This window comes from Cyrtonyx montezumae, unplaced genomic scaffold (assembly GCF_038088225.1).
Source record: "Cyrtonyx montezumae isolate F1298 unplaced genomic scaffold, pur_monq_1.0 scaffold_1, whole genome shotgun sequence".
NCBI classification, from domain to species: domain Eukaryota; kingdom Metazoa; phylum Chordata; class Aves; order Galliformes; family Odontophoridae; genus Cyrtonyx; species Cyrtonyx montezumae.
In genome coordinates, this window is record NW_027071825.1 from 21,133,363 (window position 1) to 21,155,018 (window position 21,656).

The window sequence follows — 21,656 nt, forward strand, 5'->3', positions numbered from 1 at the left end:
AAAGAAGTGTTTTTAATAACATGTTCACTCCAAAATATTAGCATTTCATACTGAAGGCCTTTTTAACAGAGCATCAAGTAGGCAGAAAGGAGTATGTCTAATATTCAGCTGACAACCTACTCTGCTTTCAGTGGGATTCACACAATATATCCCAGTCATTTAATTCAGACATCACTGTACACTACCTGAAGTAACCACCACACATTTAAAAGACTCCTTGCCACAAGAATGGTTAGGACTCCATGCCTAGTATTTAATAACCTATAAAAAAAAGGTAGAAAAGTAATCATTTTTATCCATTTTTCTACCTAACTCAGTGGAACAGTAGCATCTACTGTCATCAGATATTTTCTAGACTTGATGGATTTTTAATTGCACATTAGCCCTAGAAAATTTGCTAAAGCAAACAAAAACAGGTGGGGAGAAAACTTGCAATGTCTGAAATAAAGCTAAGGCAATCTTCCTGAACAAAAAATATTTGTTTCTCTTTAAATTCTACTGCAAGACAAGAAAGGTAATAAAAAGCTAACAACGGCTTCTTCTGAGGCAGTTCTAATAACCCATGGATGATACATCACTCTATTCTGTGATTCAAGATATGCCACCTTTCATGCTGGAAGCAGAACAGCTTTGTTTCCCCTGGCACATCTTCAGCCCCCATTCTGGTAGGATTTAAACACCTTTCAAGAACCATACTGAGCATGCTACATTGACACTGAATGAGACAGTACACATATTCCTTGGTGGCCAGGAAGGCAGTTCTTTGAGAATCGCTTTACAGGCAATCTTGTGTTCACACACTTAGTGTCAATATTACCAGCAACATAATACAGTCTAGCTGGACTGGGGCAACATAATACAGTCTAGCTGGACTGGGGATCAGGTTGAGAAACAGTAATCTTCATGCACAAGGCTAGAGAAGGGGTGATAAAGTTTTAGAGTCATAAGGTCCAGATGACTTGAACAGTTTTGTGTGATGACAGTTCACTGAGTGAATACAGAGATTAAACTTATGATCATTTACAAAAGCAAGAGATTAAACTCTAAATCAACTGTCAGATGGACAAATAATATTTCTTCTCCCCCCCTCCCCCCCCCATCAAAGAAAATGGCTGATTTCAGTCAGTATCTAACTACATGCTTTTTTTTTTTTCCCCCTTTTCCTCATAAATCATACTTACCAGTTAATTAGAAACGCTCCTCTCCCCTAACATTATCTGAACAACTACCAGGAAATTTGAAGTCAAAATTCCAGTGAAGGTTGATAGCACATAACTACTACCTTATCAGAAGGGTTTTCTCCAAAGGGACAAACATGTAATTTATTCTAAAATAAAAAGTCACAAGTAATATTGGAGTGGAATATAGTGCGTTTCCTTTACTGTTTCTCTCTAGCTCCAAAACACACATTAACTGACACAAAGTTGATAACAGTTTGAATTCTCAAAATCAGTAGTAGTGCAAGTTAATTAAGTTTTCCTTTTAACTTCCAAGTCAAAGTGTTAACAGTTCCTTTCCCCCACAGCCAGCTTCCTACCTCTTTAATAACTCGTATACTTGAAAGTGTGTACATTACTGAAGGCAACTTACATCTGTTTACTACTGCAACAATAAAATGAAAAATAACAAATAGTTTACAGGTTTCTACTGTGGAGGAAAATTGAAGTAACATCAAGTGCACCAAAAATAACAATTCTGTAGTCTGGCAGCAGTGCTGACAACAACCTTTTAGTAAATTTGAAGCACTGATGCATGAGGTTTCGATGCGCCAAATTTTACTTGATATCTGAGGAAAATCAGTCATTGCAATCTTGAATTATTAAAAACAAGCGCTATGTAATGACATCAAGTACACAAGACTATTTAAAAATTTATTTTTGAGCTAGTGCATAAATCTGCATAAAATATTATATATATTCTTCATATTATGCACAATAAAACAGATGTACATTGAGTATGTCTAAAGGACAGCACTTCAACTTCTTGAGTGCTACTTCATTTTCTTAATGCAGAACATACATTAAAGGAAGCATGGAAAAGTAATTAACATTATGACTAAGACCTTGCTGATCATCATCTTTTGAGGCTAGCAGAAATATGAACTATAAGATAATCATTACTGTCTATACTACTGATGCAATGATGCTGTCAGTATCAGAAGATGAACACAAGTATGAACTCCCAGTCTCTCAAGAAGCTTAAAAAGGAAAATATTTCAGCTTCATAAAGTTAAAAACAACTATCTGAAGTTTCTACAAACTCATTCTCAATTTACTATAAAATCTGGATGCTTTCTAGCATTATAAAGCAGGATACATTTCTCTAGACATTTTTCTCTTCATATAAAAAAAAATAAAGAGCCAGGGGTATTTAGTCTTGCTCCGCTCTTTCCTTTAAAGGCTGACTCAACAATTGTCAGATTTTCATCAGAGAAACATGAAGCAATTGCCATTCTTGCAACTCCCTTTGTAAAAAAGAAAAGCTGACTTTCTCCTAAGCAGCCCCTTCTTACCTATCTAAAGAAAACAGGTTGAAAAGAATAAGGAAGTATCTTGAGAAGAGTCTTGCCTACCAGAAATTTTTGTCACCGTTTAGGTGAACTTTACACACGCAAAGCAACGTAACATTCTTATGCTGTGGAAGACCTCAGGCTATCTTGTTTAAAACAAAGCGTTGTTTAATGCATTTTCTCAACCAGCAAATATACGAAACATCAAGTGTATAATATCTATGCCTGCTTGTTCAATTTTCAGATCTCCATTAGCTACGGTATACTCATGGAAATAACTTGAGTATTTGGAATATCAGCTACCAAAGAACAATGAATGGAAATTACAGCTAAACACTCAGCACAGGATAAAATAGAGGACAGAAGGGAGTGGTGCAAGTCCTCAGAAAACCTGAACAGAAATTAGATGATCTAAGAAACAACCATAACCAGAAACCAGAACAATAAATGCAAAGATCTCTCTGATTTTTATAGGTACTCATATAAATAGGGAAAGTAGAAGTTAATCCCAAAGCAAGACACTTCGTAACAGAAACACAGTAGAATATGGAATTGATTTTAGCCATGCTTGTTATTGCACAACTTAAAGCACAGCTATAGTTTCTAAGCACATCTAGTATAAGAATCTGCGGGCACATTATTCATCTACACAAATCAGTTGGATCAAAGTACTTAAGAACGATTTTATTTAGATTTAATAAAAAACACTGTCCTGTTTCGGGACAGCAAGACAGGAGGGATATCTTTAGCATCTTTTCCATAATATTTCTTCTCCTAATTCGATGAGAAATCCACTGCCAATGAAAAGACATTTTCCTTGAAAACGATGGAACCATGAGATGCTTCACTGCAACAACTTTCCCCAATGCCAGTGTTAATTGCTCAGCTATTGGAAAGACTGTAGTTCTCTAGAAAAAGGCTTTAATCAAGAACACACACTGCTTATTCTTCAATATTCATACTAATCTGCCTTTCAAGCATTCAAATAAAGCATTATTAAACCTTCATTTCATCTAAAACAAAACAATCAGGAGATAGTCTTGTTATTAAGTAGTAGGAAATGTAATGCATTCCACTTAGGTGTTCTAAGTTCTTGGTTGTAGCAAAGGCAGGAATTGAACTCTGTTCTGAACCAGCCACTTTTACAAGACTATGAGAGCCCAAAGCATTTGTTAGACTGCTGGGAAGTAGCAATTGTCAATGTCCCAAGATGAAAAAAAAGTAGTTAAACCCAGTCTTTAGATAAATTAAGTACAGAGAATCCTAAGCTTTTCGTACTTGACACTCAAAGGGAAAGTAGAACACAGCTAAGATTATCTCCCAAATGCATTTAAACTAAGAAAAAAATCAACAGATTCACAACAGGAGCCAGCTGCAGAACATTAGTCCTTCAGAAGAAAATCTTATGGTGTACACACGAGGAAGACCACTTCCTAACACAATTTTCACAATTTTGCATTTTGTACAACAACCACAAATTACTTTGGCCTTGCCTCACTCACAGTACACCCTGTAATAGCAGGAGGACCAATATAATGAGAAGGTGTTAAAAAAAGAACAACGCTCACCCATCTCTGAAGATCTAGGCTTGCAGAAAGACTCCACCAAGGAGAGATCACCAGCAAAAGATCCCTTATCAGTGGCAGTCAGTCCTTAAATGAGGTCTAAGAGGGGTGCAGCCTGGCTCCACTTCAGGTTGCACAGGTGAATTAATTGCCTTCACCTGTGCTTCCAGAGCTGACCAGGTCTTATCTCCAGGTGCTTAATCAGTGGTTCAGGTCATGACTCAGCAATTCCTATACATAACCTTTCTTCCAAGGATAAGCTGTAGCTTTCTAAAGCAAAAGATATTCAGAATCCAGAGCATTTGTGACTGTTTCTAATCAAGCTATAAATTCTCATCTAGCCCTCCAATTCATCACAGGTGTTAAGTGCTCCCGCTAATAAGCTACATGAATTACTTTGCAAATTATCTGGCTAAGGCAGCTCAGAAGTATCACGTGCAGAGAAGCTTCACACCCCAGCAGACAAATGCAAGACAAAAAATACATGCAATTTCCTCTGCCTGTTTATTTATTTCTTTTTAAATTTAGCTGATGCAATGGGAAACAAAGGCAGATGTTGATTACTTCTGCTTTAACAAGGCCTGTTCAGGAAAATTGCTTGTCACTACATGAGACTCATTTCTTTCACAAGAAATTTAAAAAAATCTACATGCTGGTACAAACAACAGCTAAAAACATACATACTTTATTTACCAACCCTCCCAACGGAGACTTGGGCTTCTTAAACATTTATGAAAACAATACCCAGGCAACATTTGAGAACTATATAATTCACCACATCCCACCCCAGGATTGTTTCGTCATTGCCACCTGAAGAGCTACTGCCTCCATCACATGGTAGGATTAAAAAAAAATAAATCCTTAAATGCTCTCAGAAAATGGTGAAATTGCATAAAATAAAGACTTCAGTACAGCTGAATATCACTCAGTCACAGAAAGCTAACTACAAGCTTTTCACTTAAAAAGCAAAACAAAAAAAAACACAAGGAACTAAGCTGTCAAATATTCCACAGGACTTTGAATTACTCAGTATTCTTGATGCTTGCTACACTTTTGCTATGCTCTTACAGTGCTTATGGCATATGAAGTACTACTCTGTATCAAAAAACTTTAGTTTTCAGGCTAACCTCTTCAAATAATTTATTAATATGCCTAGAAGGAAGAGGAATACATTTCAGCTTAAGAACAGCTAAAATAATGAGTTCTCTCTGGGCATCTTAAAATGCTATGCAACTGTTTGGAAAACAATCCTGATTACGACTGCAAATCAATATAATATCTGAGGCAACAAATTACATTTTAAATTGGATTGCACTGGTAATTTTTCTTCTAAGATTTGGGTGAATACATCCATTAAAAAAACTGCATTGATTAGAAAATGGTGGAATGGAATATTTCTGTACAGTGAACTACAGAAGTGGCTGCTCTGAATCAGAAAGTACAGAAGTACTTCAGAAGAAGGTCAGGAGACAGGGTCAAAAAGAAACCCCCATTATTTCAATGCTAATAAGCAAAGTGTAAACAACAGGCCAGCAACTATAAAGGCAAATACAAAATCTGGTTATTGATTAGCTTTTTCAGAGGTAGTTTTAAGCTATTCATGAATGCAAAACTTATTCTGTTTTTACCAGACAATATAAAAATTGGGAAATAATGTTATATTTCTGTTTCCTGAGATTGATCTTACCTGAGAGCAGGAGCCTGATACTTTGCCAGCATCCTTGGAACCACAACAGTACACGTGCTTCTGAAATAATTAAGAATTTCTTGTAAAGAGATGGTTTCAAAGGAGAGAGAACTAGGTAGGTAGGTCCAACCTCCCCCACAACTATTTCTGCCAAGCCAGCAGCAAAAATGAAGCCAAGAAGGCTGAACAACACCCCAAAGCCCTCAACAAGCTGACCTAAACCAGGACTAGCTTGTTCCACTCCTACACACTGAAGCCATTTCTACAAGCAAAATTCCAGCTTATTTTTACAAGAGGCAGAAGGCATTATCCCATTTTCCTTGCACAAGAATACTCTCTCAGAGTTTTCTAAGCTTTTCCACTAGCATTTTGAGAGTTTCCCCTCGTTCCTAGATACTTTCACCATACAACCTTTATTGTTTCAGATTTCCTGTCATAGAAACTCAGATTGTCATTACCTCCCTCCTAGTCCTGTAAGTTTGTTCAGCTCCAACAACCTCCCATTTACTTAAAACATCTCCCCAGTACCCCACTCACATTCTTCTCCCTGCCCATAACACACAGCTTGCTTGTAATTCCCCAGTCAGTAGAACCACTTGTGTCTGCAGCCAGCCGTTAAGAATCACCATCATACCTTACATAAGGGTCTATTTATTTCATCTCCAAAATAGAATTTAATCAACAGTAAAAATAGGAATTTTAAGTGCTTTTGTACCATGACTAGTGTAAAAACAAATCTCACATTTTAAGGAGTGTGTTGTTCTGGGAACAGACAAAAAAGTTTAGAAATAGTTTAGGAAAAACATGTTAGAGAAAGAAAGCATTTAATAGCATAGTTCTCTACTTCTGGTGCCAGATGCACATCTCTATTTGTTAGTGTGACGTTATTCTAATTGCACAGTCATAACACACATATCAATTTGACACACTCAGTAAACTTTGCCAAATAAACAATTTTTTTTTTTAATTAATTGGAAAATTTGCATCAGCAAGTTTTTAAAGCTCTGGTACAGCATCCCAAATCAAGTCCCTTCTCGCTAAGAATTATTATTGCTGCAATGCCTTGGTTCTAATCCAAATGCTACTGCAATCAATCAGATCAGCAGGCTTTGGGTAGGTTCCTATAATCATATAAGTACATACAGTCACAGAATCACAGGATCATTCTGTTTGGAACAGAGCTCAGAAGAGTCGCATACACATCACCTGCTCCAAGCAGGGTTAGCAATGTTCCCAGACCAGGTTGCTCTGGGCTTTGTCCAGCCTGATCCTGAAACATTCCAGTGATGGAAGCTGGACACCTTCCGTGGGCAACCAGCTCTGCTGCCTGCCTTTCCTCACAGGGAAAAGGTTGCTCTATACATCACCCGAGCCTCTCTTATTTTATTCTGTGCCCTTCTTTTTCTCTCATCTTCCCACCAGAAACCACTGCGCAGTGCCTGGCTTTACTATCACGATAGCCTCCCCATAGTGGTTACCAGGGGATGCTGTTAGATGCCCCCAAAGTTGCCTCTTCTTTAGCTTATAAAGCTCTCTTCTCAGCCTCTCCCCACAGGGCCTGTGCCTCAGCCTCATGTTGTACGGGAATTGTTTATGGATAAAAATTCAAATTTGTTTTGAGAGGAATTAAGGTAATTATAATTTCCTCCATGGTGGAGATGTTGGTATCACAGAACAAAGAGAGTGCAAAAGACTTTTCCTCACGTATGTGCTGTTGTGAATAAAGCTGTACAAACATTTAACATTTTGTAAAAGAGTTCAAAGAGTTATTATTTTTTACTTTTCCTTGGGTCTGTATAATATATTTTGCTGGGCATTATATGATAGCAACATACTTTTTGCCTTATACTAAAAATCCATCAATAAAGAGGTTACTTCATTTATTTCCTTGTCATGAAAGAAAGTCTCTTTTCCCCTTTCAACTGTATTTATTTGATTTCTTGGTAAATTTTAAGTTTGAAAGGGTGCCAAAAATAACTGTGTGTTAAAAACTGGATGAAGAGTGAAAAAGGGAACTCATAAAGTTTATAAAGCATTTTCTCATTGAACATACATTACAAGAAATTGATGACTAAACTTGCCTGGTATTGTAATAATAGTCTTTAGCAGTTTTTCATGACTGTCATTTTCTGCTGAAATCAGTGACAACATTCTCTAACATGCTTCTTTGTCACAGTAAAAAAAAACAAAAACAACCAACAGCAATTAGTAAAGACACAGCCTGAACTTGCTTAAAAACAGTAATTTTAAATACTTCTGTTACAGATTCCTCCAGTTTTGTGATCTGTTATGTCCGAGTTACTTTTTCTCATGAAGTCATTTGACAAAATATATACAAAGCATTTCATGCAGACAGCTCTTGTATCTCTGTTTATTTAACATTAGGTCTACTTTTCTGAATATAATCTCCCTGGCAGTGAAAATTTTTGATGACATAGTAACAATATATTATTTATCTGGAAAAAGGTTAACGATCACAGTTATGAAACAGAATAACTAGAATTTCATCCTTACCTCTATCCCAGGGCAGATCAGCTAAGCTATTGCTGGCATAACAGTGCAACATCACCTGGCATTAGAAGAAATCATAAATAAAAATTATCTATTTTCTTCAACTGTTCATTTTTGGTCATTTTGATCAAGACTCCTCATAATTAACATGTTCGTAGGCTGGACTTTCTTTAAGCAGTTCAAATCCTGGGATTCAACGGACAAAATAAAGAAATAACCTGCTAACCAAGAGAAAAAAAAATCAGGAAAGGAAACTCAGTCCATAAGCTTGATTTCTTTGGGTGAATTTACTACAGGAAACAGTGTTAGAGATTTGGCAAATCCTAAGATCAGGTTTTCTGAAAAGGAAGCATTTCCACTCATATTACTATCAGTAATTGACTAGGACAGATACAATATATTCTTTCTTCTTCAATCACATTGGAAAGCCATCTGTGTATATGAAGAGACTAATTACATCCAAGTAGTATATTAATACAATAATTCATTACCTGTTCATGAAAAATGGTTTTATTACATCTTTACTGTGTTCTTCAGTGTGACTAGTTGATATGATCTCTTTCCGTATTTTAAAAAGGCTTAAGAATTAACTGGAGTCTCATCCAAGACACATCAATATACAAGCAGTATTCAGTCAGCCATTTTAACAGAGGAAGCCTGCTTCATTGTTTTCATTAAAAAAAAAAAAGAATAAAAACATCTGCTGTTTTGCCCATTTTACCTTACAGATACATTTTGTCTTTTGCAGTTTCCCAACAGACTATCTGCTCATCTGTCTGAATGCAATTGATCTGTAATTATGTTTTTGTACAGACAAGGAGAAAATGAGACTTTGTACAGATCAAACAATGAAAGACTAGGGGGAGGCAGTGTATGAATGCTCTTTGCGTTGAGCCCAAATAGACATCTTCCAAGTGTAAATACTTAATCATTACAGGACCACTGACAGTTTTTGAAGTCAGGTTTCCAGGAAAGACAGCCAGTTCCTGAACAAACAGAGTATTCATTACCCAGGTATTCCAATGATAGGTATCATTTATTTGTTTCATCCCAAACAGGCTTTTATCCATTTGTAAAACAATAAGTGAAAGATTTTTGTGGAGGAGTTGAAAGAAGCCTAAGGAACTTTTCTATCAGATATATAGTATTAATAAAAACGTCACTGTCTGTCTTCATTACAAAGCCTATTCCACTACAAGCCATTTCATGCCCCTCACAGTTTTAAGAGTTAAATTGTGCTAAGACCTATTGAATATTGTCATGGTATTGCCTGCTTCCTCTCAGTAGGGCCTTATTTGGATCCTTACTATCAACTCTCAGCATAAACGACTGTATAACCTTAACTCCAGGAACAAGGATTAAATTCCCTGGATTTCCTGATGAACCTTCTGTGCTGAATTTCAACAGTGGTAGATTCTATTAGCAATATCAAGAGAAGTGTTTTATCATTGCACTTTTTCATTAATAATAAATTTAAATTGCTATCTTAAAATGGTTCTTTCTAATTCACTCCCACAGGCCTCATTTTCAGCTGGAAGTTCACCATTTTTTTTTTCAGTAAGAAATGTTTAGAATTTAGGAGGGTTTTTTGACCTTTAATTTCAGTTAAAACAGCAAGGTGATCAGAAGTCAAAGTACGGAAAACAATATAATACACATAGTAACTGAATTTATTGCACATGTATGTCACATTTATGTTGGATATATGATCTTTGCTCTCTTTTGTAAATCTGGCTTCACTCAAGGGTGTATACTATTGTGGTGAGTAATAAATACTGCTCCTTTATTTATGGCACTTTTTTCTTTGATATAATCTCCTCACCTGCACTTCTCTATAGTTCACTATACTTTTAGTTTAGGGCAATAAACAGATACTCAACCAGTCATTTACTGTATAAATAATTATAATAGATGTTACACAATATAGTAATGGAATGCTAAGCTAAAGCTAAAACCAATCAAGTAATTGTAACCAAGCTGTTACACTACTCTTTGCAGTCAAAGCCAGATCAAACAAACCTGGCTTGTCCTGAGCCTTCTAGATTTCATACCAAGATTGCAAATTGCTGTCTGTTAACTGACCTGAAGAAGGCAGCAGTAAGCATTTTCTTTACATGAAAAGTGAGCAAGGGTGCCCTTGAGAGCACAGTGTGGAGGGTGATCTTAGCTTTGCTGTTGCAGTTTTGCTTGTGTGCCTTTGTTCATGCAATAAAGTTCAACTGCACTGTGATGGAAATTGTTAAAAATGAAAATAACAAATATGTTATTGTTTTAGAAGTTTTCAACACTATTACATCAGTTGAACACAGTAAGATCAGCATGAACTCTGATGTTTTGATCTAGTAACAACAACACTGTTTCATTTTCATATTTCTATTCAGCTATACCCATCTTAAAATAGTATTTCCCCAGTAATCTTAACGATTTTATCAGTGTATTAGGTATTCACTGGTAAAGTACAGCATTCCTGGTGTACAGTTAAACACTACTAACCCAAAATAGACATTTCTGCTCTGACATAGGACTCCTCTCATTTAAAATGCTATTTGTTTTAATATTGCATTTTTGCCTAGAATATTGCAACTCATTAAAAAACAAACAAACAAAAATAAATAAAACCAATAATAAAAACCGGGCTGTGACTTCAAAAATCTCTAACTTAAAAGAACTTTCAATGTAAAGAGGTAAGAAAGAGATAAAGGCAAACATAAACATAATGATCAATGTTTGCTGCATATTATTGCTGAGAGTGAAGGGAAAGTGGAAAGACAGTACTGCCAAAGTCCAGTCAACAAATTCTCTGTGGAAAAGAATGAAACTTTCCACAGCTATTAAAACTTAATTTCTTTCTATCTTACACCCAGCAATAAGATGTAAGAACTATAAAGTTAAATTACATACTATATATCCTTCTATTCTTTACCATGTCTGTTGTTTAAATATATTTTATTCCCAGTAATCACTAAGAATATACAGATAGGAGAACTATATGAGAGAGTAAAGGTGTTCCCTCAGAAAATGTCAATCTTATGGCAAGGAAAATTATTTAGCTTTTGTAAACAAAGACAAAGATAATTTGGAGAAAAAATAAGAGACCATAACAGGACTTAACTTTAATAAGTGATAAGTAACTATGCTACACTAAAAATTAATTGCTTCTTAAAGCTTTTTAAACAAACATTTTTCTCTGTAAAGAGCATGTGATGACTTTTACCTTGTCTCTCCTCAGCGTTCACACTTACGTCCTCAGTTCTGATGTGTTTTCTGGACGTCTAACAATTCTCCTCCCTTCTCATCAGATCTCTCAAATGGATTGACACTTCCCTGAAAGGAGCAAAGCAGACTCAGTGCTTCAGTTGGGGAGCAGAATCGAAGGACAGATAAAAGTTTGTTATGTGCAAATTTTTCTAGTTTATTTCCTGGGAAGGTTTTTGTAACAATGCCATCTTGTGATCATGGTTAAAATGACACTATCTCAAAATAAGCAACATTTCATTTTTTCATATATTTTTAGGCTCAGACAATAAGCGAATAGACAATGGTTAGTATCAAGCTGAAAGCAGGGAATACTCATTTCTGTCCAGTTTCTTTTCTTGACCTAAAAGTGCTTCCTCAGGATGAGGTTTTCAGTAGGTAATTAACAGATATCTTCAGCAGACAGGCTGAACAGGAGGTCCAAACAAAAGTGCCAATAGATTCAGACTATAAAATAATGCCTAAAAACAACAGCATATTTACATGTGTGGAACTGGCACTGTAATTTTCTTTAAAAATATTTTAACATTTTAACATCAGCAAAACCAGGTCTCTGTGAGGAAATCAGTGCACTACACACAAACATCTTAAGAATTTATTGGATTTACTAGTTAACATAACAAGAAGGCAAGATGATATGGGAGTGGGATTATGAGGCACTCAATTGAAAAACAGGAATCAGCAAAGATTGCATTTTAGAACAGTTGATTCTAACAGTAGCCTAATGAGAGTCATTTGCAGGACATATTTGCTCCACTTACCCTACATGCAAAGATTGTCCCTTCATGCAATGAATAGCTTTCTCATACGCTATACTCTTGCACATCCATGTAAAGCATTTTCTGAAATATATCAGAATGGTTTGCAAAAGCAGTTCCTTAGATACATTACAAACTCTTCATATTCACTCACATTTCATTTTACTGTATGGAAGGCTTTTACTTGATTTTTGTAGCTGTGACTGGATTCTTGAACTACATTTATCACTTTTATTATTATGTGTAGGTAGTTCATAAAGAATTAGTTTTCAGAATTAGTGTCTCTGAATGCTTTATGTGGATTGCTGTAAAAGCTACAAAACTTTCAAATTTTTCTTCCCTCTCCTCTTGGCTAGCTATGAAAGTTTACCATTAAATGCAGCCAAAAATGACATTTACAAAGCTTCATTATTCATTAAAATTTGATCTCCCTGGGCTGCAGCCACAGGGGGACATGCATACAGAAAGTCCTGTACATTTCTTTTTAGCATTCACTGGCTGTAATTCAAAGAGTTTGGCCACTGCAGTAATGTTTCTTCCCCAATGGAAGTGTGTGTATCTCACTCTTTCCTATAAGTGTTTGTCACGGGGAATCATATAAACACATATAAAGTAACCAAGAACATCTTGGAGCTGGAAAAGGCACTGCAAATTAAATTAAAAGTATCGAATCATAGAATAAATAAGGTTGGAAAAGACGTTTAAGATAATCTAGTCCAACCATCCACCTACCACCAATGTTGCCCCCTAAACCAAGTTCCTATGTTCCATGACTACAAGTTTCTTGTAAAACAAGAATGAATGGGTGTCTTCATTTTAAAAGCGCATTTACTTTCCTGAGTGAGAATATCCATGGTCTTCCTGCCAAGCCCTTCAGCTTTCTGCTTGATTTCCGTTTATCTACTCTCAACCCTGATGGTCAAGAAGGATTCACTGAGAGGATATACAGCCAGTTATCGCAGTGTTCGTGCAGTTGTGCTACTTGGTGTTGGCAACTTTCTGCAAATATGGGCAAATGTGACACATTGTTATAACGGATCGACTGATAAGGATAGCTACCAAGTACAGGCAAGAAATACATTCTAGCATATGTGCCAATGTTCAGGTTACACAAAACATGAAACATTTTTCATTTGTATTTAAATGTTATGCTGAAGTGCCCTAGAAATTGAATGGGAAAAGTATACAAAACTGTAGCTCAAAGGAATATTAGTAACATTTATATAGGTATAATAGGTGTTCCTTTTTAATAACTTAATCTTAGCTAGGCCTCTAGATGGTAGTCTAATATCACTAATAATAACAGGAAAGTATTGTAATGAACATTTTCCTTTTTATCGCTGGCCAACAGCCAGCTCACATCAAAAAATAGTCATAAAAGGCACGTGTTATCAGTCGTCATAAAACCAGCTGGTTGTTCTAGTTTGGTCTTCACTGGAAAATTGTCTGATTTCTACCATCTGAGTTTGCCATAATAATTGGCCATGAAAACCAGTTATTCTCTAACACAGATCAGTGTTAAAACACTCTGTTACAGTAAGACAAAAAACTCCACCTTTTTACAATATTCCTGTAGAGTAGAAGATAAAAATTTTCATTTTAGTCCATCACCTATTTAAACACTACTTTTGTGTTATCAATCTCCACCCCCACCCCTCAAGCAGCCTTACTGGAAAATGAATTCTAAGATGACTTATCATGTAGTGTTTTCAGTATGCAATTCAGTAGACTGAAATACATTTAACTGCTTTTTTTTTTCTTCTTTTTCCCTGTCCTTGCAGCTTAGAGTATTTACCAACAAGGTTAATGAAATAATAATAAATTTAAGCATAATTTGCGCCAAGAAATGTGTTTTCTGTATTAAATGATAGCTTATGATGACAGAGCTAATTGCATTGAAATAATGTAGCAAATGGTTTTGATGTGTAAAAAAATTTACTTCCAATGAACAGACTTGCTGAGTTGGAAACTAATTTTTTTAAATCAGTTTTCAAAGATTAAGGTGTATTTTCCTAGTCAGTAAATACACCACAGTAGATGGACTCAGTCTTTGCAAAGATACTACACAGTACAATGTACCTAAAGTAATGAGAATTTTTTCTCATCTTCCATCCACCTCAGAGACTGGACTTTGAAACAAAGGGTAAGGCTTCTTCTTGAAGCCTTGGCATTTGCAGTGGAAGTGTATTTCTTGCAGCATGCTGTCTGCATTGTGGAATCCTCTTGACTTGACTGGAATTCATAACAGAAATAATGTGGGAATTTATGAAAAAAATATTAAACTTGTTATATATTTGCTCGTTAAACTGAACAAGGAAAACAATAATGTTTGTAAAAATCTAAAGTTAGTATACCAGATAGGTGGTAAGCCATTTTACTTTTTGGATGATTTGCATTCCTCTTCAGCCATACTGTCTTCAGTTTTCCTGATTTTTCTAGAGCAAAATCCATAGCTAAAGAAGTTCAGTTGAACTATTAAAAAAAAGCACTTATAGAAAGAAGCATTTAGATGTGCACAATTTTTTTCACTGAGTTCTAATGTTTTTTTCCATTTACTACCATATATTTGAGCACCTATACTATTTTCAAATGGATTTACAATCAGGTTTTGAACTTCAGAATATTAATGCAACTTTATCATTATAAGCTGTTGTTTTGATCAATCACATTTTTTGATTATTTTTATTTTATAAAGATAGAGGTAGCATACACACAGTCAGTAAAAGGACACTACATTCAGTGGAAGAAGCAATGTAAGGTAAAGTTTGTTGATACTGCATATAGACTTTGCCAGTGATCAAAATAGTACTTTATTGTGTATCTTCCTCATGATTGGAAATTACGAGGAAAAAAAAGCAGCCACTCTCTACTAGCCTAAAATGATCAAGTCATCTAAAAGGGTACGCACAAGCAGAAGTTTGCATTTCTCCATAGAGTACAACATACTGTGCTAGCAGGAAAGCAGAAAGAAAAAATACAGATCCTCTGCAACCTACTCTAGGGAACTTGGTTTAGCAGGAAGGTTGCACTAGATGATCTTTAGAGGGCCCTTCCAAACCTGAGAAACGTGAGGTATGAAACTCTTGTGTATGCTAAGATGAGAAGCAGCCCCCCTTACAGTACAGGGGCCAAGATCCTTGGAAACTTAAGGCAACATCTTAATAGAAACAAATTTATTCTTCATGGCTGTGATTGATGCAAACTTTTTGCAAGTAATATTAATTTAATATTCTATGCATTCTATTCATTATAAATAACAAAAAGATATAATTGAACAAAGGTTTTTAACTCAACAAAATTTTGAGGAAAGAAATATTTGCCTTTTAGTAGATGATTATATACTTTGCCTATATATGCAGGAGAGTCCCTCCAGCTGTCTGTTTTGGTTCTGTCTCCATGGTCTCCTAAGGAAGACTTTCTTTTCCTTCAAAAAGTTGAGCCGTGAAATGAACCGGTGATAATTCTCTCCTTGCAGAAGAGTGCCTCAGTTACCAAACGGATTCACATACAACAGTATTTTTATCTCCCTTTTTTCTTCTATTGTGGTGGAAATAAAATCAGTTTCAAAGAAATTTAAAAAGTTTTGGTTGTTTATTGGTGCAGCTGCAGATACATTTTGAAGCAGCTAAGGTTTCCAAGAAACTGTCAGCACTAGTAAAAAGCACTGAGGCCTATTCATGACATTTTGCTAAGCTAAATTGCCTCTAAAGCCATTGTCTGAAATGGGAAATTGTCAGTTTGGGAGTTCCGTTTCTTCATACTCTGTTTTTGAAATGTGGGAGCTAATCATATTGTTGCATGAAAACCAACTTCTTATGCACAACAATGTGAAGAGCACAATTTAAAGTACTGCCTGTACTTTCCTTCATTATAGAAGTTGCCATACTCACTTTATTTCCATACAAAAATTGTGACATTGTAAGTTATTCATTTACTCTTTTGTAAATAATAGTAAATGAATCGTCTGATAGGCAATTCAGATTATTGCTTACAAATGCCATCAAGTTATGGAGGCATTAAAGTGCTGCAGGAATGAAATAGCTATCACCTCAGTGCTCATGATGTGTCCAAAAATCTTGGATATTTTCATAGATTCTGATAGAATTTGTCACTGTAAGTCACTTTCACAACTCACTCTGCATCAAATTAGGTAACTACTTTTCTACTCTTTTCAACCACTCTTTTCTCAGATGCCGAACACATTAATTAAAGTGCAGTTGCATGCACTTCCTTGAAATTCACAATACTTTGTCCTTCATCCTCTCGTAAGTAGAACTGAATGGTGAAAAAAGACTCTTTCAAAGTAAACTTCAGGAAGCAGGATGAGAGTAGTTTGATAAACTCTTGAAATAGATTAGAAAAAAAAGTCACACAAGCATTATTCAAGCATTAGGGTGGTATCTATATGTCTGAAGATGTTAGGTGGGAGATGGAGCTAGTGAAACTATTATTTGAATCAAATATCATTTATTTTCCTCACGCTTCCACTTAGAGCTTTCTTTTTATTTTTCTGGCTTCAATTTATGTGTATGAATATTCACTAGAAACTGAAATCCTATCCTCTGTTAAGAAATACAGAAGATGCAGCCTGCTCCAGAAACAACGGTCCCAGCATTTATTAGGTTCAATATGGAAATAGCAAACCAAGAAGTTCTCTTTTGTGCACACGTAATAAAATGTGTGATCCCATCTATAACATAATGCATGAACTTTATTTTCTACCTCTCTAACTGCGTTGCAACCTAATAGTCTTTACATTAGCTATTACTTCTGCAAATTCTCATTTTCTCTGTCAAATGATGCATGAAAGCTAGAATCGCTACAGCTTAATGGAATAAGCCTCTTATCAGTGCTATATATCAAAGACATCCCTCTCTGAACATCTAAGGACAGAAGGATCACAGGTTCTAAAACAAGTGCAACATGCATTTGGAAGTTTCGCCCCCAGCTGTTTACTTTTCCCTCACTGTGGAGACAGTGGTTGGCGTTAAGCTGCTATTTGTTTTTAGAGGTTTAAATGTTCAGGAAGCCAGCATGGGCTTACAGCCCAGGTCACTCATGTCTGAAATATTGTGTCAGGATGAACAAGAAAAAAGGAACTCAAATTCATAACTACTTTGACCTGGACTGATGGGCTCTGCATCTCTCCTGATGTTCTGGTAATGGTGATGCATGGGATGTAAACCAGGCATGATTCAAGTTCTGCTCTGGAAATCAAGAGTCAACAGGTAGGTGGATTTAAGACTATGTGAATGATTGCCTCTTTGCCTACTGAAAATCAACTAGAAAATATTCCTAATGTTCTGAAGGGCTTTAAGAAAAATGTAGCCATACTTCTGCCAGCATTGGCAATCTGCTTCAGACCATGGAATAACACTGATGATCACTGAAGGTCTCTTTCTGCCCTGTTTTCCTATTACTCTTAGAGTATACTACACATTTACAAAAGGTTAGGATCTTCAGAACCTCTTAAAACAAACCATAACCTTATGACATGTGCTACAGTGGATACATGTTTTTTCTTTCTTTCTTTCTTTTCGTAAAGAAAAAGAATTACTTTTTTTCCCTCCAGTTATTTATTATCTTCAACTCAAAAACTCATAATTCCCACTAATTTCTGAGAGCCTCCTACAGATACATAATTTTATTCCGCAGATTGTGATAATGATCTAAGTCATGCAAATGAATCTGCATCAATTCTTCATTTTTCTTTATACTGACTTACAGATTGCTCCCACTTTATAGGGTATTTTCCTTACTTTCATAATATTGCTGTCTCTATCAAATAACTTGCATTCCAGAACAGTTCATGCATATTTCTTCAATCTAATTTTTCAGGCCTTTCTATGACATTGTGCTTAAATGGGATGATTTTTTGTATTTTATCACATTCCAGCTATTTCAAGTGAAATCAAAGGAAGAGTTGATTATTTCAGTGGGACATAACAAAGTGTGGGATCTGCTCAAAATTATTTGCAATTTTTAGAAGGTTGGACAAACATTTGAAAAAGCTCCTGCTGCTGCAGCAGGATGTAGTCACGTATCACTGGAGGATGGTGCTGATGAGTATTCAGCTCACAGGTGAAGCAGCGTGAGCGCAGATGAAAAGGTGCTGACAGATGGCAGGTATACTGACTTCTTTTGCACATATTGAAGGGGCTGCACTGCTGCACAGGAGGTGCAGAACTGAGAATTAATTCATTTCTTTCTTCGTTGGGCCATGAAGGTTTTACTGTAGTAACTATTTAGGATGGACTTCCAAATGACATTCAATCTATTTAAATAACTGTGATTATTAAAGGTAAAAAGATCATTACTCTTGTTATGAAAATAAATAATGTGCATGCCATGCAAAAAAATATGTTTGCTGAAAACTGAAGAACATCTCAAATATTTAATGGCACCTTCAAATTCTGTTTCAACCTTTGCTAGCGCTTGTGCCAAAAGCCTCATTCTGATGAGCCTTACCTAAATATGTTGTGACAATGCAATTCATTTCTTGTTTTGGGAAATTCTAATAGTAGTTTGTCGCCAACAAAAATTTTCTGCCTCTTTTTGTTCACAGGCTGTTTGTAAATAAATTTCTCTTAACTAAAATATTTGGTGAAAATGCTTATCAAATATTTTCAACTAATAATTCCTCCCTGTAGAGTTCTTGTAACTATTCAAATTCATATGGTCGAAACTCAGACAGCCCAGATGTGCCATCCAATTTGCACCATCATTTCTCACTTGAACAAGGTTTATGGAGCAACATGATGATATTCGATTAAAAATCCACTTTCAGCGTGCTGCATTATTTGCATACATTCACTGGCTACAATATTAACAAAGTACATATGCAAAGGAATATAGAGAATAATTCAATTTATTTAACCTGTTTAGAAAACTGTTCTCAGGACTTTTGCTGTTATTCCCTTAGAATCACAAGAGAGTTCCACAAATATATAATTAAGTTAGCTTTAGCACTCTCACTATTGATTATTAATGATATTATCTCTTAAGTTTTAAATCATAGCTACTTGAAGTTTCACACCTATGCAGACATTAACTTAAAAAGCTCTGTCAAATGCTTTCAAAACTAAATGAGATGTATTTAGGAACCTTATATCAGGCAGCACTGAAAAGTGTAACCTGTGTGTGTGAAAACCTGAGTAGGAAAAACTGGTTTACGTTCCAATTGCAGTCCTAATGGAATTTGGAAGAATTCAGGGAAAGGAATACAAAACGTGTCTATATACACAAATATATATGTATACATGTAGATATATACAAGAACTTCTCTAAAAGTTATGCCTCCTATTTTTTTTTACATTGGCCCATGATGTCAGAGTGGATGCTGATGGGATTCCAGTAGATGTTCAGCCTTCCCACCAATTCCTCATTACATGTTGTTGCCTGTGACAGACAGCAGTATGGCAGAATGGTGTCTGACACGGAAATGCATATGAAGCAGAAGTGTGCCACTGAATCTCAGTGCAGAAAAAATGGCACTCATTGACATCTGTTGAACATTTTTGGAGACTGAACAGTGGATTTGAGCACAGTGAGTGGTGCTTTTCAGCAGTGGTGACAGTGACAGTGGGTCACCTCCACCAGTGAAGATTTTTGTGAGCACAGCAGGGAGGCTCTTGTTATTTCCTGGCAAAATTGCACAGCTACTGGCAGTGACAGCGTCAAAAAATACTATTTTGTAGCTGAGAATTTTCCCTATCACACAGTGTTATTGTGCTCCTTGTATCTATTGTCATTTCCGGGGAAGTAAATAGAAGGTACTACTTTCAGAGCAACCTACATACATTTATGTATAAAAATATATAAAACATTATTTCAATCTTATGCATTTGATATATTCATATAAAATATTTTAAATATAAATATGCTATGCAGAAGTCATATATTACATTCCCTGTACATATTTACTCATGTTCCAAATGTTTTAAAATCTAGTGTGTACATGGAACAAAGATTGGGAAGAAAAACTGTAGATAGTGAGAACAGTACATAGAAGCATGCAGTAATATGTAGGAGGAGAGATGTTACATCAGTGCCCCTTGTTAAGCTTTGCTAGGCACCTGACTGTTCTGGGAGCAATTAAAATGTTTCTATTGATTTCCAAGGTGCTGTTTCAAGCCCATGGGGACCTGTTTCATCTTGTCAGTAGAAACATACTACAGTGGGAACAAGAAATTCTGCCCTTTGCTTGTTATAGATCTTTCTGAATGTCTATCAGAATAACAAAGAACTGACTCTTGTTTTACACACATCAGTTACAAATATGTCAAGGTGCATGGGACACCATTCTCCTCTTCAGCTGAGCAGCTTTCCTCACTGGAGAGTGGAGAGCAACTGAGAGAGGGGCCCAGGGGATGTGCACCATCTTCCACACTTGTTCCTCCTCTCCAGCAAAGATACTGCATTCTTTGACAAACCATTCACCCTTCCATGAAGCCCTCCTATGTATCTTAGGTAATAGCAGTACTTGGAACATCAATACTCTTAAGATCTTACAAGCAATTTTTTCCAATCTCACTTCAAACAGAATACTCACTGACTCCTAACTTGGGCAGTCAGATAGAACACAGCAAAGAAAAGCACTAGCACCAGATAATTCCTGAAAAATGCTTCTACAGCAACTGCATAGTTTTCACTAAAACCCACTCAAATTCCCCACGGGCAATTCCTTAAACAGCTTATGATGTTGTTAGCAGTGTTTTCAGGATGCACTTATTAGGGGCAGTTATGCCCATATATTACTGTGTCCTATAGGGTAAACAAAAAGGCTAAACCAAAACGGAAGGACAAAGGGAACAAGAGTGTGAGTGAGTCTTACTCCAGCAACAATCACTTCCCATAAGAACTGCTGTAACAGTGTTGCAGCATTCAGGTGCAAGGCCTTGAGACAAGCAGTGCAAGATTTCTAGAAGAATGCACTACTTTAAGAAGGAAGAAAAGTTTGAAATTATAAGGCTTATCTGGATATCTCCTGAGTAATAGCCAAATAATTGAAAACAGAGCCAGATGTCCCACAGCCTAGGGAGAATACAGGACCCTGCAGATCTTAAGCAGCTGCTTTTCCAGAGAGGTATAAACTGATACTGCTTTGACAAAGACATCAGAACCATTCCAAAAGACATTTGACAAGGGCTGATTCTCAGTGAGCCAATCTTTTTAGTGCAATTTAGAGAGTCAAACCAGGAATCTGTAAACATGATGATGTAAATAAACTAACTGTACTCAAGAAAATGTCCTGATTCACGTTATATACAGCACATGAAGCATCTTTTTTCTTTCTCTTCCTATAAAGTAACTTTCTGAATGTTAAACTGTTTTCCAGTTTGAGAAGCTCTGGAATAGAGAGCAGAAACAGC

General features: G+C 35.9%; 1 protein-coding gene and 1 pseudogene across 3 annotated transcripts in view; both read right to left on the reverse strand.

The window, feature by feature from the left end:
- Positions 1-21,656, reverse strand: part of CFH (complement factor H) — a 210,504-nt gene that overhangs the window by 160,478 nt on the left and 28,370 nt on the right. For 2 of the 3 annotated variants that reach the window (XM_065743096.1, XM_065743088.1), the window contains exons 2-4: positions 11,487-11,596; positions 8,276-8,330; positions 5,762-5,821 (exon numbers count right to left, since the gene is read on the reverse strand). In XM_065743096.1, the coding sequence (XP_065599168.1) occupies positions 5,762-5,821; positions 8,276-8,327 (112 nt within the window). In that variant the 5' untranslated portion in view covers positions 8,328-8,330; positions 11,487-11,596. Of the gene's footprint in view, positions 1-5,761; positions 5,822-8,275; positions 8,485-11,486; positions 11,597-21,656 lie in introns of those variants that run through there. The other variant, XM_065743079.1, reaches the window with a different exon arrangement.
- Positions 9,041-10,377, reverse strand: LOC136054628 (beta-1,3-galactosyltransferase 2-like; annotated as a pseudogene).